The sequence below is a fragment of the Arabidopsis thaliana genome, chromosome 4 (genome assembly GCF_000001735.4).
Source record: "Arabidopsis thaliana chromosome 4, partial sequence".
NCBI classification, from domain to species: Eukaryota; Viridiplantae; Streptophyta; class Magnoliopsida; order Brassicales; family Brassicaceae; genus Arabidopsis; species Arabidopsis thaliana.
The window spans coordinates 11,834,061-11,857,974 of NC_003075.7; the positions used below are offsets into that span (position 1 = coordinate 11,834,061).

At 37.0% G+C, this 23,914-nt stretch overlaps 12 protein-coding genes and 1 pseudogene across 15 annotated transcripts; 7 read left to right on the plus strand and 6 right to left on the minus strand.

Annotated features, from left to right (window-relative positions):
- Positions 1–1,531: 1,531 nt before the first annotated feature.
- On the plus strand, positions 1,532–3,584 carry AT4G22450 (annotated as a pseudogene; the record flags this gene model as incomplete). The annotated part of the gene is made up of 5 exons: positions 1,532–1,555; positions 1,644–1,940; positions 2,024–2,629; positions 2,974–3,027; positions 3,192–3,584.
- Positions 3,585–4,899: 1,315 nt separating this feature from the next.
- AT4G22460 (Bifunctional inhibitor/lipid-transfer protein/seed storage 2S albumin superfamily protein) lies at positions 4,900–5,599 on the minus strand. Its single transcript, NM_118372.2, has one exon. The coding sequence runs from the start codon at positions 5,499–5,501 to the stop codon at positions 5,100–5,102; it is 402 nt and encodes a 133-aa protein (NP_193977.1). The 5' UTR covers positions 5,502–5,599; the 3' UTR covers positions 4,900–5,099.
- Positions 4,937–5,511, plus strand: AT4G22463 (uncharacterized protein; the record flags this gene model as incomplete). The annotated part of the gene is made up of 2 exons (NM_001341544.1): positions 4,937–5,069; positions 5,105–5,511. 2 exons carry the CDS (start codon positions 4,937–4,939, stop codon positions 5,509–5,511), a joined length of 540 nt encoding a protein of 179 aa, NP_001329812.1.
- A 459-nt stretch (positions 5,600–6,058) lies between the features above and the next one.
- On the plus strand, positions 6,059–7,457 carry AT4G22467 (uncharacterized protein). The gene is made up of 2 exons (NM_001341545.1): positions 6,059–6,947; positions 7,110–7,457. The coding sequence occupies exons 1-2, from the start codon at positions 6,221–6,223 to the stop codon at positions 7,205–7,207; spliced, it is 825 nt and encodes a 274-aa protein (NP_001329811.1). The 5' UTR covers positions 6,059–6,220; the 3' UTR covers positions 7,208–7,457.
- AT4G22470 (protease inhibitor/seed storage/lipid transfer protein (LTP) family protein) lies at positions 6,074–7,390 on the minus strand. Its single transcript, NM_118373.3, has one exon. The coding sequence runs from the start codon at positions 7,381–7,383 to the stop codon at positions 6,256–6,258; it is 1,128 nt and encodes a 375-aa protein (NP_193978.2). The 5' UTR covers positions 7,384–7,390; the 3' UTR covers positions 6,074–6,255.
- A 2,724-nt stretch (positions 7,458–10,181) lies between the features above and the next one.
- On the plus strand, positions 10,182–12,570 carry AT4G22475 (uncharacterized protein). 2 transcript variants are annotated; one of them, NM_001341546.1, is made up of 3 exons: positions 10,182–11,212; positions 11,354–11,665; positions 12,026–12,570. In NM_001341546.1, the coding sequence occupies exons 1-3, from the start codon at positions 10,498–10,500 to the stop codon at positions 12,322–12,324; spliced, it is 1,326 nt and encodes a 441-aa protein (NP_001328841.1). In that variant the 5' UTR covers positions 10,182–10,497; the 3' UTR covers positions 12,325–12,570. The 2 variants fall into 2 exon arrangements, with proteins under 2 accessions (NP_001328841.1, NP_001328842.1); NM_001341547.1 differs by having other exon boundaries at positions 10,183–11,200; positions 11,342–12,413.
- On the minus strand, positions 10,446–12,416 carry AT4G22485 (Bifunctional inhibitor/lipid-transfer protein/seed storage 2S albumin superfamily protein; the record flags this gene model as incomplete). Its single annotated transcript, NM_001084958.5, has 1 exon — positions 10,446–12,416. One exon carries the CDS (start codon positions 12,414–12,416, stop codon positions 10,446–10,448), a length of 1,971 nt encoding a protein of 656 aa, NP_001078427.2.
- Positions 12,571–15,592: 3,022 nt separating the features above from the next.
- Positions 15,593–16,376, minus strand: AT4G22490 (Bifunctional inhibitor/lipid-transfer protein/seed storage 2S albumin superfamily protein). The gene has a single exon (NM_118375.3). The coding sequence runs from the start codon at positions 16,233–16,235 to the stop codon at positions 15,873–15,875; it is 363 nt and encodes a 120-aa protein (NP_193980.1). The 5' UTR covers positions 16,236–16,376; the 3' UTR covers positions 15,593–15,872.
- Positions 16,377–17,083: 707 nt separating this feature from the next.
- On the plus strand, positions 17,084–18,966 carry AT4G22495 (uncharacterized protein). Its single transcript, NM_001341548.1, has 3 exons — positions 17,084–17,985; positions 18,034–18,225; positions 18,322–18,966. The coding sequence occupies exons 1-3, from the start codon at positions 17,328–17,330 to the stop codon at positions 18,924–18,926; spliced, it is 1,455 nt and encodes a 484-aa protein (NP_001329224.1). The 5' UTR covers positions 17,084–17,327; the 3' UTR covers positions 18,927–18,966.
- AT4G22505 (Bifunctional inhibitor/lipid-transfer protein/seed storage 2S albumin superfamily protein) lies at positions 17,095–18,958 on the minus strand. Its single transcript, NM_001160791.2, has one exon. It carries the CDS (start codon positions 18,893–18,895, stop codon positions 17,303–17,305), a length of 1,593 nt encoding a protein of 530 aa, NP_001154263.1. The 5' UTR covers positions 18,896–18,958; the 3' UTR covers positions 17,095–17,302.
- Positions 18,967–20,735: 1,769 nt separating the features above from the next.
- AT4G22510 (uncharacterized protein) lies at positions 20,736–23,357 on the minus strand. Of its 2 annotated transcripts, none has more exons than NM_001341550.1 (2): positions 23,023–23,357; positions 20,736–21,080 (listed from the first exon to the last, which is right to left on the minus strand). In NM_001341550.1, exons 1-2 carry the CDS (start codon positions 23,169–23,171, stop codon positions 20,801–20,803), a joined length of 429 nt encoding a protein of 142 aa, NP_001328263.1. In that variant the 5' UTR covers positions 23,172–23,357; the 3' UTR covers positions 20,736–20,800. The 2 variants fall into 2 exon arrangements, with proteins under 2 accessions (NP_001328263.1, NP_001320033.1); NM_001341549.1 differs by having other exon boundaries at positions 20,749–21,132; positions 23,075–23,253.
- AT4G22513 (Bifunctional inhibitor/lipid-transfer protein/seed storage 2S albumin superfamily protein) lies at positions 20,749–21,379 on the plus strand. The gene has a single exon (NM_001084959.3). It carries the CDS (start codon positions 20,808–20,810, stop codon positions 21,153–21,155), a length of 348 nt encoding a protein of 115 aa, NP_001078428.1. The 5' UTR covers positions 20,749–20,807; the 3' UTR covers positions 21,156–21,379.
- AT4G22517 (Bifunctional inhibitor/lipid-transfer protein/seed storage 2S albumin superfamily protein) lies at positions 22,683–23,302 on the plus strand. The gene has a single exon (NM_001084960.3). It carries the CDS (start codon positions 22,750–22,752, stop codon positions 23,095–23,097), a length of 348 nt encoding a protein of 115 aa, NP_001078429.1. The 5' UTR covers positions 22,683–22,749; the 3' UTR covers positions 23,098–23,302.
- Positions 23,358–23,914: the final 557 nt, after the last annotated feature.

Sequence of the window (23,914 nt, forward strand, 5' to 3'; positions counted from 1 at the left end):
TTGGAGATCAGAATTGAGAGAGTACGTTCATTTTGAGACAAACTCCAAACTTGGAAATCCAAATTAAGGTCCTGTTTGTTTGTCCATTTGGATGAACCATCTCAATGAAAATGAAAATTGTTGTTTGTTTTTCATGTTTTAATAGATCATTTGAATGATTCAGTTGAATGCTTTTATCTAAACTCATCCAAAAAATAAAAAAAATCTGACTGAGTTTGATTTGTTCATTCTGCTGAAGCTGATTTAGCCAAAATTATAAAATGTCAATAATACCCTAATCTAATATATGGAATTACACCCAAAAACCACATCTCTTCTTCACCCTCTCCTCGACACAAAACACTCAAAATTGAGATTCATAGCCGTCAATGATGCTGATTCTTCGCCGGTGATCTCGCCGTCGCCGATTCTTCACTGGAGACTCGTCGGATCCATCGCCGGAGTGTAGCAGGTTTGTGTTTCTCTCTCTCTCTCTCTCCCTCTCTTGCTTCCTCTCTCTCGCTCCATGTCTCTCTCGTTGTTTCTCTTTGTATCCTTGTTGCAATCACTTGTTCTTGGGTTTGATCCACCATGGTTACATTGTTTAATTGTGGGTTTGCTTTACTTTGCTTTGTGTTGCTTTTGATTCTTCGATTAGCTTTAGTTTACGGCTTGTGTTCCTTATATTGCTTTGTGTTGCTTTGCTTGCTTTGTGTTGCTTTTGAGTCTTCGATTTGCTCTTAAGAGGCTTTGTTGTCTCTACATTAGGAGCAACAGAACCATTTGGTGCTGCGACTTTAGCATCTGCACTTTAGCCCTCTTTAGATTGACCATCCATAGTTACAAACCTCAGCTGCCTCCTTGACGTGTTCAATTGCATCCAAAGTGGAATTGTTTTTGTGTTTATAGGTCTTTTGTATTTTTGATGCAGAAAGCTAGGATCCAGATTGTGTTATCTGATTTGTTTTGAGATACAATGATTGATGATGTTGTGACTCGTGTATAGCTCATTGATGAAAAACTTTGCATTAGTCTCTATTTAGTCTCGAAGAACAAGTTTGGCTCTGAGTTTTGTTGATTGATGATGTTGTGACTCGTGTATAGCTTATAACTGCTTATTTATAAGGGAGAATTTCATCTTATAAAAGATTTTTTCTCTTCAGTCCTTGTTTCAGCAAGTTTTGTCTCCAAGTAAGAAAGCTTTGGTTTCTCAGGTATGTCCTCTATAAATATATTGCTTTCGATATTCAATAGTATTAATTAGTGGTTGCATTTGGCTTTCTGTAGTAGTAGCATGAGTTCGTCTAAGGTTTGAGTTCAAATACTGTAGAAATAGTCAAGAATAATATCTCATGATTGTTCAATATCAAATAGTTTTTCTTTGCTTTGCTTTGTTATCTCTGATCTTTGTACACGTTTTATTTGCTTTGCTTTGTTATCATAAGTTGTGTATTGTTTGCTTTGTTATCTCTGATCTTTGTTTTATTTGTTTGGTATCTTTGATCTTGTTCTAACACAACTACAAAACGTTTGTTTTCATTGTGTGCTACAGATGACAACTATCAATGGTACCGATGTGAGTATATTCTCCTCTAAACTTAGATTTACTATAACATTTTCTGTAATTTAGACTGATTTTGTACAAAAACACATGATCAACTAAGAATCTTGTGTGGAATGATGAGCAAACTCGTTTCTACCTTGAACTAAGAATTGAGGAGAAGCTTAAAGGAAATATTAGGAATCAGAATGTCAATGATGTTGGGAGACAGACTATTATAGATAGATTTTATGAGGTTTATGGGGAAAGACATACATGGAGAAAATTTGGGGTCAAGTTTACTACTTGTAAGAAGCAGTATGAAGGTTTTAAGAAGCTGACTCACAACAGAACCGGTCTTGGTTACTATCCAAATGGGAGCATAAGAATGTCTGATGATTGGTGGAATGAACGGTGTAAGGTATATAGATTCTTAAACTTCTTCTGTCCTTTGTTTGTTCTAGATCAAGTTCTCATTGTTTGTTTATTCTCATTGTTTGTTAGGAATTGCGTGGAGCTCGGAAATTTAAAGATAAGCCAGTGGCAAATGTGGATTTGATGGAAAAGGTATTTGGTACAGTGCATATCAGTGGAGCCGAGGGCTGGGCTCCTAAACAAGGTGAAGAGAAATTAGACTCAATGCATCAAGATGATGATGGTGATTCAACGCAGATCCCTATAACTCAAGATGATGATGGTGAATCAAGGCAGATCCCTCTAAATCTAGATGATGATGAAGCAACGCATATCCTTCCTACTCAGAGCAATGTTGGCAATGGTCCCTCATATTCAAGTAAGTCAAAGAGTAGTAAGAAAAGATCAAGGTCTGTACAAGATGAACAAGGTGTAGCAGAGGTGATTAAGGATAGTATCAAGTCACGGGATAAAATTCTTTCCCACAAGAACCAACTAATAGAGATGCACCCTAAGTTTAGTTGCTGTCAGCTTCGAGCCATGCAGATTCTACACTCGCTGCCTGCTATAAGGGTGTGGTCTCCCTTATACAAAGCAGCAATTCAACATCTTAAGAAAGATATCACCAATCGTCAGACATTCTTGTTTTATGAAGATGATGAGAACAAGGTTCTCTACTTGGAGTTTGAAACTGGTGTAAGCAGGAATGCATGAGAAAGAAGACAGTGTCTTGCATTGTTGTTCTTAAGAATTCTTGTATTTCAATGGTTTTTATGAACTCTATTGTCTGTTATCATCTTGTGTATGAGAAACAAGTTTTTTTTAGAGTGAGAATAAAATTGGCTGCTTTCTATTATCTTGTGTATGAGAAACAAGTTTTTTATCTTGTATATGTTCTGTTGCTCAGGTCTGCTTAGGTCAGAGGAGTGTGAGGTGAAAACAAGATTCTTGTCGGTATTGTAAGTTTATCATTTCCTTGTTATGCTTCTGATTGTATCATTTTAGTATATCATCTGATTTGAGTTTTTTATTTGTTTCAGGCTGATTTAGATTCTTCAAAGCAATCAACTTCACAGTCAGTTGTGCTTCAAGAGGTACATTTCTGAGATCTATAGCTTGTACATTTCTGATTAATGGAATCTATAAGCTTTATCACAGATTTCTACTTCGTGTTTGGTTTTGGTTGTCACTGTATTTTAGTTTCAGATTGATTAATGGAATCTATAAGCTTTATTTGCTTGAGAAATTAGTACTATAGAATGTTTCTTTAATGCTGTTTAATAGAGGAGGTCCTCCGACAAACAGCAGAGAATTGTTTAATCGTAGACATTCTAGTTTGAGATCTGTAATCGAAAGAACATTTGGTGTGTGGAAAGCTAAATGGAGAATACTTGATAGGAAGCACCCAAAGTATGAAGTGAAGAAGTGGATTAAGATTGTGACATCAACGATGGCTTTACATAATTATATACGAGATTCACAACAAGAAGATAGTGATTTTAGGCATTGGGAAATAGTTGAATCATATGAGCAACATGGTGATGAAAATGATGCGCATGTTCCATATGTGCCTACTGGTGACAGAGTAATGGAGAATATACGAGATTCCATCACTACAGAGATGGCCAAAGGAACAAGACTCCCATATTAACAGGTTCCATCTCTCTGTCTTATGCTATTGACTGTCTCTGTCTTATGCTATTGTCTGTCTCTGTCTTGGTTTTAAATTTTGTGACTAGTAGTGACAGCTGAATGGTCACGTCACTACATAAGTTGGTTGATTACACACGTTTTAAATTTTGTGACTAGTAGTGACAGCTGACAAGTAATTCGTTGAACATAGTGTTCATTAGTTTGGATTAGACTTGATTCAATTGAATAGCTTGACATAATGACAGCTGAGTGGTCTATGTTTCTGGTTTTAGCTCATTGTTGAATAGTCTCTCTCTCAATCTAGTTGTTGTATTCTTGAGCAGCTGCAATTCTAGTGTCTCTTGATGTTGTTTGCTTTAGTGTTGTGGTTTGGTAATATGCATAAGACCATTCTTTGGTTTCTGATTCTAGTTTGTGTCACGATTGAATCACTTTTGAGAATGTGTCATGGTTGAATCGTTAGGTAAGTACTAGCCAATATGCATGCTTGCTCTTATTGGAGAATTGGTGATGATTCAGGTTATTGCTTTTATTGCTCTTCTTTACAGGTTTAGTAATCTGAAATGCGTTTACAGGTTTACAGGTAGAATCTAGATGCGTTTACAACCATTTACTGTGTCTTCTTTATCATTGATATTGTAGCATCATTGTGAATGTTGCAACACCCGTGCAGGTTGAGAAGTCTCCCATAAATGCTGAGTACTCATTCGGGCTAGGGAACTGCAGAGCATAAGAAGGAACTTAGAAAATGGAAACAGAGAACTCTCTTTTTAAGACTCTACTTTGATTATTTGTTACTTAACAGAGGGCATTTTTGTCATTTATATATATATGAGAATGTGATTGATTCATCCAAATGATCAAACAAATAAAGCTTCATCTAAATAATGCATTTAGATGAATTAGCAAAAGATTAGCAAATGATAAAAAAAACATCATTAAGATGAATCATTCAAATGGATTATTTGGATGCAAATTCCAAATGATCAAACAAACAGGGCCTAAATCGTTGATAATAATATTTATCTCGTAATAAATTTTGCCCAAGTTTATGTTTCTTAATTTCACATGTACGTATTACTATTAGGTAGTAATTCTTCTTATTACGGAATAATTCTTCTTATATTTTCATTAAATCCGAGAGTGTGCAACAACAATACATATATACTCACGGGCCAAACATATGAATTAATTTGTTATTCATTTTTTTATTATTAAAAGATGAATTAATTATCTTATCTTATAATACTAAATCGAGGAAAGTTCTAAATTTATAATAGACTGATAACTAAATAAAAGTTATGTTGAGAAAAAAAAAACAAATCATCGATATTTTATTCAATAGGAGAAATGAACAAATTATTTGCGATACAACAAAAAGTAAACAACACAAACCCATTGATGTTCTTCATGAAATTGACCAATTCAATTAAACGAGCACAAAAGAAAACGTATAAGGATAAAACATTCAAGATTTTTCATGGTACGTAACTTATATATCAACGTATTGATTTTAAGGGAATTGGAAGTCACGTGATGCCTCTCTGTTGCAAATATTGAGAAGCAAGCTGAGGTTGATGGGAAGGGTAAGGTTGATGCCAAGAACACTAGCCTTGAGAGCAGTGCAAAGACAAATCGCAGCTTCAAGATCTACCAAACCCTCGATAAGGCTGCAACATGGAGTCACAGGAGGAGTTCCGGGGGTCAAACCGTTTAACAAGTTGAGTGCGTTAACACAAACACCGACCTTTAAGGCATCTTTAGGACAAGTCCCGGTAGTGGGTGTTGGGCTAGGTTTTTGTTTGTTGTGTTTTCCTGGTGGAGGAGGACAATTGGTACTGCGAGTGGCAGTAGTGAGAGTGAAGAAAAGGATGTTGAAGAGAAGGAGGAGCGCAAGAGAGTCTTTAAGAGCCATTGATTTTTGAGGGAACACAAACAAAGCCCTAAAGAAACTCTTTAAAGTTGAGAAGATCGTAGAGAGTTGTGGTGGAGAAAAGTAACACGAGTGTTAAGGGAATATAGCTTGGGTAGAAAATTAGATGATATATATTAATATGCAAGCTAAATGATTCGATTAATAATAGTGGCTTTTCTAAATATTTACTTGGACCGACCACGTTCTAGTCCTAGGGAATTTAGCTGGCGATAGGCATATGTTTGGAACTAAGTATATAGTTGTTATACTAAAATTGAGTTTTTTTGTTAATTGTATTTAACTGGTAATTTTATACATCTTCTTTGTTTGTATTAAACTATTAAAAAATTTATTTTGATCAAAAATCTCATCGGTATAAGAAGATATATACTCATTCATTTTATTCATATATTTATACATTTATGACTTGTTACAAACTTCCATCTAGTAAGTACATAGACTGTATTAGTTTATGATGTACAATAATTAATTTCATTTGCTTATCATGAGTCATTGTCCTATCGGATTTCTGATTTACGGCGGTTCTTGATGTTGGGTTACGGTCTAGTATAGAGCATGCAAAGGTTACTCACATGGTTTATTTGTAAGATAAGGAAAATTGATACAAAGGTACAATATAATTTCATTGGTAATTTATTACATTGTTGGAACCCAAAAAAAATCACAAGGCTGTCTTTGTATATTTAAGACTAGAGAGAATGAGGAGAATGTGTGTGGTGCAAGAAAATGGTCATCATGGGCAGCTAAAGCCTTGTGGAATCCTGCGACCACAAACCTTAAAGAAGATGCCAAAATTGGGAGAGAGGGAAAAACGTCTTGCTCCTACCGACTTACAAAAACAAGTAACTGCATCAAGATCAGACACATTACGTACGATGGAACAACATGGCTCTGCCCTACCAGTGGTTAGAAGGCCGTCACTAATTGCTAGAATTCCGGCACATATCTTTAGTTCGGTATCATTCTTGGAGCATATGCCAACTAGAGGAGGTGATAGTGGTGGTGTAATAGCTGGTGGAGGAGGTGGTGTTGTTTGTGGCGGAGGCGGTTTTAAAGTTTGTGGAGGAAGTGGTGGTGGTGAGATTGTTGGTGATGGACCGGGACAGCTAAAGCCTTGTGGAATCCTACGACCACAAACTTTAAAGAAGATGCCGAAATTGGGAGAGAGGGAAAAACGTGGTGCTCCTACCGATTTACAAAAACAAGTAACTGCATCAAGATCAGACACATTTCGGATGATGGAACAACATGGTTCTGCTCTTCCAGTGGTTAGAAGACCGTCACTAATTGCTAGAATTCCGGCACATATCTTTAGTTCGGTATCATTCTTGGAACATATTCCAACCAGAGGAGGTGATAGTGGTGGTGTGATTGCTGGTGGAGGAGGTGGCGTGGTTTGTGGAGGAGACAACGGTGGCGGTAAGGGTTTTGGAGGAAGTGCCGGTGGTGTGGTCGCTAGTGGAGGTGGTGGTGTAATAGCTGGTGGAGGAGGTGATAGTGGAGGTGTAATAGCTGGTGGAGGTGGTGGTGTAATAGCTGGTGGAGGAGGTGGTGTGGTTTGCGGAGGAGACAACGGTGGCGGTAAGGGTTTTGGAGGAAGTGCTGGTGGTGTGGTCGCTACTGGAGGTGGTGATGTGCTCTGTGGTGGAGGCGGTGGTTGGTCATTGGCTGGCGGTGCTGGTTGAAATGTTGGTGGAGTTGGCGGTTGGGGATCGGGTTGCGGCGGAGGTGGTCCCGGATTACAAATACAAATACAAGGTGGTGGTGGAGGGCAGTAAACGGAATGGTTATCTGCTCTAACGATGGTGAGTAATGGAATGATGCTGAATGAGAGGAAAAGGATTATAGTAGTTGAGGCCATTCTTGATTGCATATTTTTTTGTTTGGTTTTGCATTTGCGAAATTTGGACTATTTATGAACGATGGATTTGAGGATGAAGTTAGAGTTATCAAGTTGGTAGCTTCATAGTAGGAGAACGTGTTGACAAAAATGTTTGCGTAAATCTTGCGTTTAGATTGAAGCTTGGAGTTTTGGTTTCAATAGGGTTTGGTTTCGCCGTGTTGACTATGATTTATGATATTTTTATGAAATGAAAATGTCAATCATATTTTGTAGTTTACTAATCAGTCCAAGCACGCATGGAGAGAATCATTATCTATATTCGGGTTCACGTCATCACGTGTTGTTTCAGAATTCGAAGATCTTTTGCATTTTGTGATCACGAGAAGGCAAATCTTAAGTTGAAACAAAGAAGAACTACGCAAATCTGAAATCTAAGAATAAAGGTCTTTTTAAATTTTAACACTCATTTCGTCCGACCAAAAAAAAAAAAAAGCATTTAACTCATTTCGAGTTTTACCGTGTAACCAAAGCAATTACGAGTACCAATTTTCGCGCGTTCTAATAATATGATCCGTTATTTAAACCAATGAACAAAGAGCCTCATATTTTTTCCAGCTCTAATCTCTTGGCTTTTTGTTCCATGTGCATCTCATCTTTGCTCATTCATCACTCTTTGACTCTTTAACTCTTTGACTTTTGTAGTCATAAAATTAACTAAAATACAAAAAAATAATATAATTTAGATATTTACATATATTGCCAAATTTCTAATTATTTATTTCCATAATCACAAAATATTAATGGTTGTTCCAATACGCACAAAATATTAATGGTTGTTCCAATACGTAAAAAGTATATTAATTTGATTGATAAATTGACTACTAACACCATATATTATAGTATCTAATACATACATATTACATGATCATTTTTAAAGTCTAATGTTAAACTCTTTTTTGGCAATTATTTCTGACTAAATTTTGACTACTATTTTTTTTTTTATTGTGCAACATCAAAAATCGATTCACAATAAACTCAAATATCATATAGTACGAATGGCACTGTGGCAGTAAACTGGTCTTATTCGAATTTCAATATTGTCAAGGAGAAGTTCAAGATACTAATTTGCTTTTCAAAGTAATTAGGATCGGATAAAATAATATGAACAATTAGGGAAACTTTTTCAAAACCAAAAATCAATCTTTTTTGGCGATATTTATATTAGATTGACTAAAACAAACAAATGCTGAAGAACACTATTTACATATCACTTATACAAATAAGTTATATTATTATTATGTAATCACTTATAAATGTGTTTGCAGAGTTTATTACCGTGACTTATGGATCACATTTGGTAGTTTATATATGTATAGTTCTTAGGAAAAAATAAATATTATATAAATTATGGGTCACTGAATAAAAATAACGTGACTAAAAAATATACATTAAAATCCATAACAAAGATGTACGATAAGTAAATCATTATATTTTAGAAAATTAATTTTACAAATAAAAAACTAAACTATGATTATTTACTACTATTGCTCTTAATTTTGTTCTTCTGCAAAGAGTCAATCCATTATAAATACAGAAGTCAACTTTGCAAGCTTCTCCAAACGCCGCCAAATTTTGATTGTGATCAACATTGCAAGCGTCTTTAATTTGTTTTCTTTCTTCTTGTCAAGCTTGACAATAGGGAAGAGAGGTAATTTTTATAACTATAAATTTGACCACAACATGCAACAAACCATATATCACAGTTCACAGATGAAACTGATTTCTGGGAGGGGAAAAGAGCATGGCTCGATTTCATCAGCACCCAAAGCCCATAGCTTGAGAGAGGGATTTCGAAAGCTTGAGCTCTAACTTCCCACAATTGAGTGAAGCTGTCGTCGATTAAATAGTGAAGTGTTGTTAATTAATAGTACGTTGTCTTGCTATCACGAGATGTCAACGATAGTATAGTGTTTTTGGGGATTAAAAAAATGTTCGTACATATAATTAATTTCTTTGCTAACCCTCTTTTTCTCTAGACGCGCGAGGTTTGGATATCGTTAAGAGTTTATATATTTGGGTAGCTAAATGTAGAGGGACCAAAAAGTTAACAAATAGTTTGGTGATTCATTATTAATTACACATTACATAAATATATTACTCACTTTATTAGTTAGAAGTAAGAGAAATCTTAATCATATAAATTTGGTGATTTTGTTTTTGGTGAGGATATATATTTGTGCTTAACTAAGCATAAATTTATCCCAAAACACTATCAACTTAATAAATACAAACCTTAAGGGTTGATCTGTTCCTCAGACTCTGCCGTGTGTTCCGCTTAATTTGTTTTTTTTAAACTAATTTTCAAGGTGCACACGGACTAATTGCTACAAACTTAAGATTTAGTATTAAACTTTTCTAAGACGGATTGAGATAGATTTTCTTTATTGTTTTCAAGTGTCTAATCATAAAACATAAAAACTAAGGAAAAGTAAAATCATACAAGAACATGCACTTGCGAATAGCTAGCAATTAACTTAAAGAAACAAAATTATTAACCAACCAACTAACGAAGTAAAGAAAAAATATGTAAAGTGAGATATTGAAGCATTTTAATTAAGATCGACAAGCCGATGAAGTGGGAGCGATAGGACGACGAGTTTTGTTTTTCGTTGATTAACGTTTGAATTCTGAAACAATTACTTGAAAAGAGTCTTCTATTATAATTGCTTTATTTACCAAAGTCACCAAAAGCTTAAAAAAACATAAACATAAAATAATGATGTAGAAGAAAGCTAAAAAGTATATATTAAATTATAACATATGTGGTATTTTCATTTGTAACGATTACATATTTTTGTGTTCCATATTTTTTGGGACAATTTCAGACGTAGAAATTTCCAATATATATGGTTTATCTAGTGTGCTTAGAAACAAAAATAATAAAGACACAATGTAAAAGTTACACAAAATTTATTGATGTTTGGTTACATTATTATTGGTGGAAAGTAAAAACGTCATATATTAGACTTAAGTTGTCGTTTAGGTGGCAAGTAAGTTTTAGAAAGGGAACAGGGAAATGATTATGGGCAGGTAAAACCTCTGGGAATCCTGCGGCCACAAGCCCTACAGAGGATGATGATATTGGGAGAAAGAGTGGAACGTCGTGCTCTCACCAAATCACATAAGCAAGCAGCTGCTTCCGCGTCAGATAGATTGCGAATGAGCGTACAGCAGGGCTGTGCCAGTCTAAAATCTAAGAAGTTGCCAAAAAATCTTAGGACATTGGAACATGTCCTTATTTGGTTGGCATTCCTGGGACATGTGCCACGTGGAGGAGGTGGTGGTTGGAATCTCGGAGGAGGGGGTGGTGGTTGGGATTTCGGAGGAGGGGGTGATGGTGAGTTGTTCGGTGGAGATGTTGGTGAAGAAGGCGGCAGTGTTGTTGTTGGTGGAGGCGACGGTGGTGTAGTTGGAGGACGCACTGGTGGAGTCACGGGTGGTGTGTTTGGTGGAACCGTTGGTGGAGTTTGTGGTGGTGTGTTTGGAGGAGTTTCCGGTGGTGTGTTTGGAGGTGTCTGTGGAGGTGTGTTTGGTGGAAGCGTTGGTGGAATTTGTGGTGGTGTGTTTGGTGGAAGCGTTGGTGGAGATTGTGGTGGTGTGTTTGGAAGAGCTTCCGGTGGTGTGTTTGGTGGAAGCGTTGGTAGAGTCTCTGGTGGTGAGTTTGGAGGAGTTTGCGGTGGTGTCTCCGGTGGTGTGTTTGGTGGAAGCGTTGGTGGAATCTGTGGTGATTGGTTTGGAGGAGTTCCCGGTGGTGTGTTTGGAAGTGTCTCCGGTGGTGTGTTTGGAGGCGTTTCCGGTGGAGTGTTTGGAGGACTTTGTGGGGGTGTGTTTGGTGGAGTTTCCGGTTGTGTGGTTGGAGGAGTTTCCGGGGGTGTGTTTGGAGGAGTTTCTGGTGGTGTGGTTGGAGGTGTCTTTGGTGTGTTTGGAGGAGTTCCCGGTGGTGTGTTTGGAGGTGTTTCTGGTGGAGTATTTGGAGGACTTTGTGGGGGGGTGTTTGGTGGAGTTTCTGGTGGTGTGATTGGAGGAGTTTCTGGTGGTGTGGTTGGAGGTGTCTCCGGTGGTGTGTTTGGAGGAGTTCCTGGTGGTGTGTTTGGAAGTGTCTCTGGTGGTGTGTTTGGAGGAGTTCCCGGTGGTGTGTTTGGAGGTGTTTCTGGTGGAGTATTTGGAGGACTTTGTGGGGGGGTGTTTGGTGGAGTTTCTGGTGGTGTGATTGGAGGAGTTTCTGGTGGTGTTGTTGGAGGTGTCTCCGGTGGTGTGTTTGGAGGAGTTCCTGGTGGTGTGTTTGGAAGTGTCTCCGGTGGTGTGTTTGGAGGAGTTCCCGGTGGTGTGTTTGGAGGTGTTTCTGGTGGAGTATTTGGAGGACTTTGTGGGGGTGTGTTTGGTGGAATTTCCGGTGGTGTGGTTGGAGAAGTTTCCGGTGGTGTGTTTGGAGAAGTTTCTGGTGGTGTGGTTGGAGGTGTCTCCGGTGGTGTGGTTGGAGGTGTCTCCGGTGGTGTGTTTGGAGGAGTTCCCGGTGGTGTGTTTGGAGGTATTTCCGGTGGAGTGTTTGGAGGACTTTCTGGGGGCGTGTTTGGTGGAGTTTCTGGTGGTGTTGTTGGAGGTGTCTCCGGTGGCGTGTTTGGTGGAAGCGTTGGTGGAGTCTGTGGTGGTGTGTTAGGAGGTATTTCCGGTGGTATGGTCGGAGGTGTCTGTGGTGGTAGGGTTGGTGGACCTGTTGGTAAAACTTCCGTAGGTGGTGTGGCTGGTGGACCCGTCGGTGGAGTCTCCGGTGGTATGGTTGGAGGCAGTGTTGGTGGAATCTGTGGGGTCACAGTTGGTGGAGGCGGTGGCGATGGTTCTGGACAAGTACATACTGGACATGGTGGCGGAGGAATGCGTGGTGGAGGTGGGCGGAGATAGGGACGGTTTTGGGCTTGGGTTTGGCCGAGGAGAAGAATGCTGATCAGTGTAAGGAAGAGAGCTAAGGTTTTTGTTGAACCCTTTGGGGCCATTTTGTTCTTAGGCAATCTTTGTCCTCACAAAAGAGAAACTGTACGGAAACTTGTGAATTGAGGTGTAGTGGAACTATGGGTATTTATATGGCCTTTTGGAGATTTACTAGATATGTAAATTGCCATATGTTTACGTACATTGCCAAACCTATTTTCCCAGTCAAGTCTCAGAGGTAGTTTCCCTTCGATTCACAGCTCAAAAAGTTTCGGTGCTTAGGCTGAAGCTAGTCTGTGGTTAGGCGCTACAATTTTTACTTAAATATCACTACTATCATTTTATAATATTGTGATAACATATTAGCTGATTTAATATTTAGGACTATATTAGAACACACCGCATGTTTTAATTTGCAACTTACGTTGGTTGATATGTATCAGAGTCAATAATTACAGTTGTTATCTAAAGTGACAATGTCGAGTTGAACTAGCATTCCCATGAATTAACAGGCTTATTTTGGACTAAATAATTTGTTTATTGGTTCTTCATTTAACCAATAAAAAAAACATAAAAAAAAAAATCAAATTTTGATAACCCTTTTTGATTTTATGTTAACAAATCAGTTTGGTCTATTCGATGACTTATTGTGGTCTGATTTGTAGAAAATCTTTAGCCAAGTTACGTTCATTCCAGAAAATTTGTTCGGTTACTGTTAGTTTTGTTTTGTAACGTTCAATTTTATACAATATTTGTGATCGATTAAGTAATCTGTTGGTTTGGTTGCTTGAGTAAATGAGTGGGCATACTTCATTAATTTCATCTTCCAAAACTTTCTTCAAATTAATTGGTTTTAGGGTTAGGCGTGAGGGCATTCTAAGTTACCTTGGCCTTCAAGTCTCTAATAGTTAGGCTAAACATAGTTTGACCATTTTGTTGTTGTACTTGTTAGGTACAAGCAATTAAATTGGAATCCATAAAACTCCACATATTTTTTATAATCGAGTCCACTCTGGGTTTATTTTTCCATACTTATTTAAAAGTTCGGCTGAGCTTAAGCATCATTAATTGTAGGATAAGCATTTGTTTTTCGGGACAATAGAAATTATAGACGTTCATACGTCAATGTTTTTAAAAACATATCATCAACCGATACCATTTCCTTTTACTAATTCAAGATAACTAAAATGCGAAAATGATGTGTTTCGGACAACTTTCTCTACTAAAAACACTTGGAATCACACGCGCACAATATCTAACAAAGTTGATTGGTACAAAGGGGTCTGGTTCGTACAAGCCACACCAAAATATGCTTTTTGCATGTGAGTAGCAGTCCAAAATCGGCTCTCAACTGTAGACATAATGCTTCAATTGGACATGGGAGTGAATGCAACGTGTGTCTTGTACAAATATGAGCGACCACATTTTCTTCTCATGTGATTAAGCTAAAGAAGTTTGGGCATCTCTGGCGAAAAACATATACAAATCGAGTTACTCCACAGTCTGGCAAATTAACTATCCTCAACCACGCATCAAATCACTGGCACAATCGCCTCGAAGGCTTTCTCGCTCGATACGTCCTGCAAGTCTCGGTTTACTCTATTTGGAGAGAGCAAAACGGGGGCAAACATGACAAAGTTCCAAACCCACCAAACCGCCTCATCGATTGGATTGATAGACACATGCGAAACCAACTTTCGGCAATCTAAATAAGTGGAGATCAGAGTTACTACAAGGGACTCCAAGCTTGGTTTGAATCAAGAGTGATAAGCTAAGGAAGATTTTTTTTTTTTTTTAAGATTTTTTAAGATAAACCGTAAACGTTATACTAGTTGTACTATGTTACTTATAAATCTAATTTAATATTACAATAAATAAAATAAAGAAAAATACTAAATCTTATTAAATTCTATAACATCCAGATCATAATACTTGAAATGAAACCAGTTGAAACTGCATTAACATATTTAAAATCATCACCACCATCAAAATTTGTATATAAAAGTGAAAATGTATAAATTTAGCCTTTGATGTCATTGATGAAGTTATCACCACCATCAACTTCATTGATGATTTTTTTACCAAAAAAAAAAAAAAATCATTGATGATGTTTTGTTTCATTAGTATTGGAAGAAAGTAAAAAAGTTTGAAGCGCTTTAAGATATTGTACTTATATTTACAAGTGACTTTATCATCTTTGGTAAAAAAACTACCGATTTCGATTAGATGAATATAATACATGTACAAGTAAAACGACCGCCTGAAGTCAAGGGTCTTGTAGCATGGGTAAATGGGTGGGAAATGTTCCGTGAATTAGTCATATAGATGTTTAAGGATATCCGATTGAGACAATCTAAGTTACCTTGGCAACTACGTCTCTAAAGTTAGGCTCTATATTGAACATATATGTAATTATCAACTATCTCTAGTTAGACGTTATAGAGAACCCTTCAAAATGGGCCATATAAATTTTGTGGCCACATGAAAACAGTTTTAAATGGTGATCTTTAGCTCCATTACAAATTTTTTAGCTAATCCATGGCTCTTTAGCAACGGATTTGCTACAGAACAAAAAAAAAAACCATGACATCAAGCCAAAAACCAAAAACGTGGTCATATGGCATGGGTTATAAGAGCTACACACGTCAAATCGCCATATTTTCATAGAGCCTAAGTTAGGCCTGGTTAAAAAAACGTACTTGTTAAGCTTGTAGGGTTTTCAAATAATCACAAGATTGAATATGCACTGCAAATCGGACCATGCACTGAAAATAGATATCATTATCTTTCTTCTTTTTTTTTTTTTTGGACCAGATGCATTTACTTTATGAAATGAATACTTCTTTTATTATTTTTGGAAAATAGAACTAAACACCATGATGCCTATAGTGGCTTCTGCTGGTTTTGAGCTAGTGGTCACTGGACCCCGAAAAATTGAAGTAAAACCAAGTTTTTTATGAATGAATTCAGAGTATGGAATCACATACTTCTGACCATCACTTTACAAGACAATGACGAGTAACCTCATATAAACAATAAATATGTATAATTAATTAACTATATATAGATTTTGGATAACACTTCTATATATTGATCTTTTTATTGGGTTATTATTTGTAAAAATGTTTTAATTTTGTTATTAAGTAATAGTTTTTGTTAGTTTTGATGATTTTTATGTCGAATAAACCTGTAAATTAATAAAATAATACGTTGTCGAAAATGTATATATGTTTGGATCATATTTCGCAATTTTCTTTTTCATTTCAACATATCATATGGGAGACAGGAAGAGACACAAAGTGTTATACTTTATTTAATATTATTCTTCATAGACATTAATAGATATGCTTAACAACTTTTTAGTAAGCATCGATAGTCCTTATAATTACGTTCTAATCAACAACGAAACACACACCAACACTGTAAAACATTAATAGATAAACCCATACTTTTGGTACCAGCAAACTTATAGTGCAAGGAAACACCGGATAGGGCTCTTATTTAGGGGAATTAAGTAGTAGTTACTGTGGTGGTGGACACTGGAAACCGATAGGAAAAACCCTATTGCAAGCAAAAAAGATTTCTCTAACGGCCACATCAATACCGAAAACCAACGGAATCGGCCTGAAGATAAAGCAGAGACAATCGGTTACTTGAACATTAGTGAGGCCATTGAGGGCAGTGCAACACTGTCGTGCTCTGGGGTCGCCAGCTGTAACATTGGCTAGGCCAAGGACGTTGGCACATACGCCTAGTTGCAATGGGTTTCTGGGACATGAGCCAAAGTTGTTGGTCGGTGTAGGCGAGCTTAAGAGGTTTGCTTCTGCGAGGCTGATGAGGAGGATGATGATGAGGGAAATGGTGGTTGAGCTCTTTGAGGCCATTTTTTTATTTTATTTTGTGGATATGAAAGTGTGGATGCTTTCGATGATGTTGTGTAGTATGTATTTATAGAGCCAAGAGATGCCTTGGAATCACAAACACTTGTGTATCATTTATTTTTTTTGCCTAACATTACTCTTTTTTAATTAATGAGGTTTTAGAGATTTAGGCAAGTTGTTGGTTCTCTCTCTTATGTACAACTTTACGCTCAAAATGTCTAGTTTGGCTTCCAAGGAGTTTTTTCTTTTGTTTTCAGATTTGTTTTTTCTTTCTTTCATATATTCAAGAGTTCAACACAAATTATAACCAGTATATACGGTTTAAATCTAAGGTCATGAATGTATGCATTTTTTTATGAATTGAATGGATGTAATTTTGGTTTTTTTAACACTTGATATATGAACCAACTTGAAATTACATATTTACAGAAGTAGATATAGACCATCAATTGATATAGATGTTACAAGGAACACAATACACACAATAAACATTAATAAATAATTTTTCACAAGTGCGTCTTCAATACTAATTTTATTTCCCGGATTTCATGTCTTCTAAATAATTAAAATTTATCTTCCACATTCAGCCTCCAATAAAATTCTATGTCTTCGTAATCTAACGAAATGAAAACTTCTAAAATCTCCATCCCCGTCTTTGTATGGAACAATAACTTGATGTGTCAATTGAAATTCTATGTTCTACTTATAGAAACCGATGCCATGCATGATCTAGTTTTAGAAGGAAAATCTTTGATTACTGAGGGTTCTTTCATTGTCTAAGAATGAATATACTTGAGGTTTACCGAAGCGGGGATCAAACAGAATGCAATCATTTTGTTTGAGATTTGAATTTACGTATGTAAGTTCTTCAATTACTTTTTTTTCCAGTAATATTTGTAAACTCCAACGTGATTCAAAATCTAAAATAAAGACAATCAACACTCCCGTACAAACTTTATTTTATTTTTTATTACATTATTGGAACAAAGTATATATTTAGAAACAAAAGAAAATCACGGTTAAGTGTATAGTAAGTAGGTTTTTTAGTTTATTGTGGGGAAAGGAGGTGGTCATGGGCAAGTGAAGCCTGGGGGAATGCTACGACCACAAGTCATAAAGAGGTTGATGATATTACGAGGAAGACTGCGACTTGGTGCTCTCACTGATTCACAAAGGCAGGCAAGTGCGTCAGCATCAGAAAGACCACGAATGAGAGAACAACATGGTTGCGCCGTTCCTAATCCTAGGAAACCATCGAACATATTTAGGATAGTGCTACATATTTGTAGTGGGATACCATTCCTAGGGCATCTACCACTCGGGGGAGGCGGTGGTGGAGTCCTCGGCGGCGGTGGTACTGAAGGTGTCCCTGGGGGCGTTGGTGGTGCACGTGGGGGAGAAATTGGTGGAGTTATTGGCGGTGATTGTGGTGGTGCACGTGGAGGAGAAGTTGGTGGAGTTATGGGAGGAGACATCGGTGGTCTCTTTGGAGGAGAATTTGGGGGAACTATTGGCGGAGATACCGGTGGTGTTTGTGGGGGAGCGGTTGGTGGAGCCCTTGGAGGAGTAACTGGTGGTGTCCGTGAAGGAGAAGTTGGTGGGGACACAGGGGGTGTACGTGTAGGAGGCATTGGTGGACTTCTTGGCGGAGGAGATAGAGGTGAAAGCGGGGGAGAAGTTGGTGGAGTTCTTGGTGGGGGCATTGGTGGTGCACGAGGAGGAGAACTCGGTGGAGTTCTTGGGGGAGATATTGGTGGTGCACGCGGAGGAGAAGTTGGTGGAGTTCTTGGCGGGGATAGAGGTGGTGCACGCGGAGGAGAAGTTGGTGGAGTTATAGGGGGAGATAGCGGTGGTGTACGTGGAGGAGAAGTTGGTGGAGTTCTTGGCGGGGATAGTGGTGGGGCACGTGGAGGAGCTGTCGGTGAAATTCTTGGAGGAGGAACTGGTGGTGCTCGTGGAGGAGAAGTTGGTGGAGTTCTTGGAGGAGAATTTGGTGGAGTTCTTGGCGGGGATAGTGGTGGTGCACGAGGAGGAGAAGTCGGTGGAGTATTAGGAGGAGGAACCGGTGGTGCACGTGGAGGAGAAGTTGGTGGAGTTCTTGGCGGGGATAGTGGTGGTGCACGGGGAGGAGAAGTCGATGGAGTTCTTGGAGGAGGAATTGGTGGTGCACGTGGAGGAGAAGTTGGTGGAGTTCTTGGAGGAGATAGTGGTGGTACACGCGGAGGAGATGTTGGTGGAGTTCTTGGTGGAGAAAGTGGTGGTGCACGCGGAGGAGAATTTGGGGGACTCTTTGGTGGAGAAACCGGTGGTGTTTGTGGGGGAGCGGTTGGTGGAGTCTTTGGAGGAAGAATTGGTGGTATCCGCGGAGAAACTGGTGGCGTACGTGGAGGAGCTGTTGGTGGAGTTCTTGGGGTCCTTGGTGGAGGAGGTGGTGGAGTTCTTGGGGTTCGTGGTGGAGGAGGTGGTGGAGTTCTTGGGGTTCGTGGTGGAGGAGGTGGTGGAGTTTTTGGGGTTCGTGGTGGAGGAGGTGATGGAGTTCTTGGGGTTCGTGGTGGAGGTGGTGTTCTAGGGCGGGGACGGCTATTAGATTCAGCGTGGCCAATGAGGAGGATGGTGAATGCGAAGAAGAGGGCTAGGGTTGTTTTTGAACATTTTGGATTCATTTTGTCCGAGGTTATATATATATGTCCTTAAAGAAGGACTATATTGTACGGATACTGGTGAACTGAAATGAAGTGAGGTTTGTGGATAATTTATAGGATTTTAAGATGTTCACTACGATGGTTTTGTACCACATGTTCCATTGCCAAACTTCTCCATTTTAGGCTTAAAGGTGGGATTCACTCTACGTAATAAGTAATAACCTTGATCGTCAAGTCTTTTGATTAATGGCCTCCTAATTCTTTCTTCTTCTTTTGATTCCATTTACATGCCTATATTACTTTTTGTATTGTGTACACGTTTGATAGACGATTTTAAGTTTCATGATCTAGTAGAATAAAGCATAATGGAGACCAAAGTCTTAAAACTGTCTTTTCATAAAACCGTAAGTGGGCATGCAAGAATATAGCAATGCAATTCCTTGGTTAGCAATGCAAGATATAGATTGGTCTGGTATGGTCAAGAAAACCTTTGGTGTCATTTTGTACATTCATTTGCTGATAAAATTTACAATTGGAGGGACCATTTAAACCGAAGTAGACCAAATATTAACCATTTGACATTGAACGAAAGTCTTAAATAGGCAAATTGGTTGGTTCAACCAAAAATACCCCAATTCTCTGTCTATATTTTTATTTTTTAGTGAATAATATGATTCCATTGATTATTTTCATCGGTATTAACTATAAATTAATTTATTTCTGGATATTTTACTTTAAATTTACACCAAAACCCTAATAAAGTTTTGGGAAATGGAAAAAATAAAACAAGAAAGAAGTATGGCAAATTGGCAATCTTAAGTTATTAGAAATGTTTAGTTTTCTTTTAGAAATGTTAAGTTAGTAGAAATAATTTAAAATATTAAAATAATAATGTGTCTTTTTCTAGGATAAGAAATTCCATATATTCAACTAGTGATGCATTAATGTGAAAAACAAATTCAAACACCAAAATGCAATATGCAATCTTTATACGTGTACGGTGAATCGGTGATACAACGACATCATCAACACAAATCAGTATATTATGTATTTTGATTGTATTAATATCATATTCTTTTAATATGAGATGTCAACTTTATAATAGTTACACCAAAAAAAAAAACTTTATAATAGAGTTTTGGGGCTTCACGAAATGTTTATTGGCATGCATCTCTAAATTTACTTGCCAAACATTCTCCTGATCTAGAATAACTGAAATGCAACTTAGAGGGACCAAAAGCTACAATTGTGGCTACGTATATCATTAATATATGTTTAGGTCTCAATGAATTTACAGAATTTGTGAATGGATTAGTCTGTTTCTGATAAGAGTTTTTAGTTGAATCATTTTTTTCATTAACCAATAATTCTGTAAAACTATATATATAACACTGCGGCCAAATTTTTGCAGATACAATTCAATTAAACAAAAAAACAATTCTCACTTATTAGAGCATCTGCATTGCATATCAAAGTGAAATGTCTTTAGTTAGAATAAAAATTTAATTGATAAATTGAAAAAGTATGAAATCCAATAAGAAGGTAACATGTAGGTAGAATGTATCTTTAAGAGATGTCTTTGTGTCTTCCTGAAGACATTTTCCTCTTCTCTCTTTTCACAAGTGTCTCAAATTTATATTAAAAAAATAGTAAAGACAAATTAATATCACCAATGGAGGTGCTCTTACATTCTTCAAAATTATTTCATTTTCCACATGGTTCTGAACTTGAAATTGTGTCAATTAACTTTTTGTTAGACTTTATCAAAAAAAAAAAAAGAAGGTCTTTACGTTATAGTCGCAATATTCTACGTATACCAAACTAATTAAAGCTTCTAAACACTATAAATACAAAGCTTCACCTCCAACCCTAATACAACTCACACTCCTTAATTTACTACAATCATCAAAAGCTTATTTAGCATTTTCACAATATGGCTTCAAAGAACATGACAACAATCATGGCTCTCTTCCTCACCTTCAACCTCGTCTTCTTGGGCTTCACCTCAGCCCAACCTGTGTGTCCTCTTAACCAGTCTGAATTGGGGATTTGCGTCAACGTACTTGGTCTCATCTCCATAACCACCAGCAACGCGGCCCAATGTTGTTCTATCTTAGCTGGTCTTAATAATGTTTCTCTTGTGTCTGTATGTGCATGCGAGGCCGTAAGACTCAATATTCTTAATCTTCTCGGTATCACCGTCAACCTCAATTTGAGGCTTAATGGGCTCCTTGGTCTCTGTCGTTTGCCGGTACAACCTGGCTTCAACTGCCTTTTATAAGTAAACAACATGCAGAATCTTTATATGTATTAGGATCACTTAAATAAGCAAACACGTTCCGTAGTATCGGTTCATGGTGCAACTATGTGGTTTTTAAAGTAATCATGTCTTTATCTTATGTTTGAAATAAATAAAACTTGGATGTTGTTTCACTACCTCTTCGGCTGTTCCAGTACTATGTTCTTCAAGTTTTGCTGAACTAAATGCCCACCACACAAAAGAACACCAATATAATAACCTAGCTCATAGACCCCTTATGAGTTGACAGTTTTTTATATGATTAAGTCCAACAAATTGCTAATATCCCGACGAATGTAAACAAATTACTATCCTGTCTCATCTACTAAGTGATGGAATTTCAGAGAAAATAATGAGCTGAAAAAGCTAGTCTCCGCGAGAATTACATTGCTGATGAGAGCAGTGAAAAAGGCATAGACACTCATGTCCTTTTGGGGAAGTAATGTAGGGAATAAACCTTTTATGTCGTGCATGTGCTTTGTTTCATATTCGGCAACTAGGATGCACGTATTTGTTTGTTGGTGTATAATTTAGTACTTTTGCATGTAGCTTGAGATGTCGAACTCAGTTAAAATGAGAAAGAGAATGAAAACATGTAGATTTCTTAGAAACTACTCGAACATGAAGATGCATTAGAACATAAGTAGAGTTAGTTGAAATTATTAAAGTAAAACTGAATTTCATCAAAACAAACCTAGAAATAAATTTTGGTTTTCGGTAAAAAAAAAAAGAATATAAGATATTCTTTAGAGTTTAAAAATATGTCAGTAATATTTTATCATATCAATAACAGTGTTGGTTAGAGATAATTTGCATTTCAGAACGAACGAACCAGAAACAAAACAAAAGTTGATCTAAAACCAAACCAAAATTTAGCTGAACCAGATATATTGGCTCTATAAGGATCACCCTTAACCAAAAAGAATGAACAACTAATGCGGATTCTAGTTCAAGGAACCGGATATATTGATAATTTTGTAGACCTAAGCATATATAAATAATGATATACCTAGCCACAGTTGTAGCTTTTGGTCCCTCTACATACATGTGGCCCAAGTTGCAGTTTCAGACATTCTAGAGGAAAAGGTTCGGCTAGTAAATTTAATGATGCGAGCAAACATTTCGTATCAATCTGACTCAATTAACAGAATGAATGAATTTGTGATTCCGCATGTCTTTTTTTCTGATCACAATTTTTATTAATTCATATTTTTCATTAATTAATCAATTTCACAATCCTGTATAAGTAAAAAATAAATACGATCTGTAACCAAATGTTTTTTGAGAATTTTTGAGAAATATCTCTTTTGGTGTGCCTCATTTTCCACGATTTCGCTATTCTACGTTTGAACCGTACTTGCAATTATGTCAATTAACTTTTTGTTAGAATTTATCAAAAAAAAAAAAAATGACTTTACGTTAGAGAACTTATAATAGTCACAATATTCTACGTAAACCAACTAAAGCTTCTAAACAGTATAAATACAAACCCTCACCTCCAAGACTAATATAACTCACACATCTCAATCTCTCCAACTACAATAATCATCAAATTCTTATTTAGCATTTACACAATATGGCTTCAAAGAATATGACAACAATCATGGCTCTCTTCCTCACCTTCAACCTCGTCTTCTTGGGTTTCACCTCAGCCCAACCTGTGTGTCCTCTTAACCGGTCTGACTTGGGGATTTGCGTCAACGTACTTGGTCTCATCTCCCTCACCACCAGCAACGTGGCCCGATGTTGTTCTATCTTAGCTGGTCTTAATAATACTCCTCTTGTGTCTGTATGTGCATGCGAGGCTGTAAGACTCAATATTCTTAACCTTCTCGGCATCACCGTCAACCTCAATTTGAGGCTTAATGGGCTCCTTGGTCTCTGTCGTTTGCCGGTACAACCTGGTTTCAACTGCCTTTTATAAGTAAACAATATGCAGAATCTTATATGTAATAAGATCACTAAAATAAGTATACAAGTTCCGTAATATCGGTTCATGGTGCAACTATATGTGTTTAAAAAAAAAAGTAATTATGTCTTTATGTTATGTTTGAAATAAATGAATCTTGGATTGTGTTTCACATGCTCGGCTGTTCTAGCTATTACTATCTTTTTCATGTTTGATTGAACCAAATGCCTACCACAAACAAACATCACTGTACCAGCCGAACGTCGAAAATTGCTCTACATGCTAGCATCTACCAAGTGTCATAATTAATGAGCTCAAAAAGCTAGTCACCGAGAATTACATTCTCTGGAGCAATGAGAGAAGTGGAAAAGGCAAAAAATACATGTTTCCACTAGGTTGTCTCTGGAGCAATTTTGATTGGTAATATCAATTAGAACATATACCTCTTCCTAGAGATTGCTTCCCACATTAAATGTAAGTAAGAAACTGAATAATCCCATGCTAAGAGCTTTTTTTAGCAGATTTACAGCAATGAGTTCAACAAAGATTTTAAAGAGATGAATGTAAATTGTATCCTTTATAAAGTCCTGATTAGGGGTAGTATCGTAGGGAATAAATGTTTTAATTCAACAAAACTCATTCGTCAACAAAACCCTGAGTTATGAAAAAAAACAAAGGAAGAAGAATTGACGTTGGCCAGTGTTAATTGTTTATTTTGTTCAATCACAATAAGAGTAGACAGTTAGCATCTATAACAATTTTTAACTAATCAGAATTAAAAATAATAATACTGAGATGTTCATCCATATATATTATAGAAATTTACTAAATT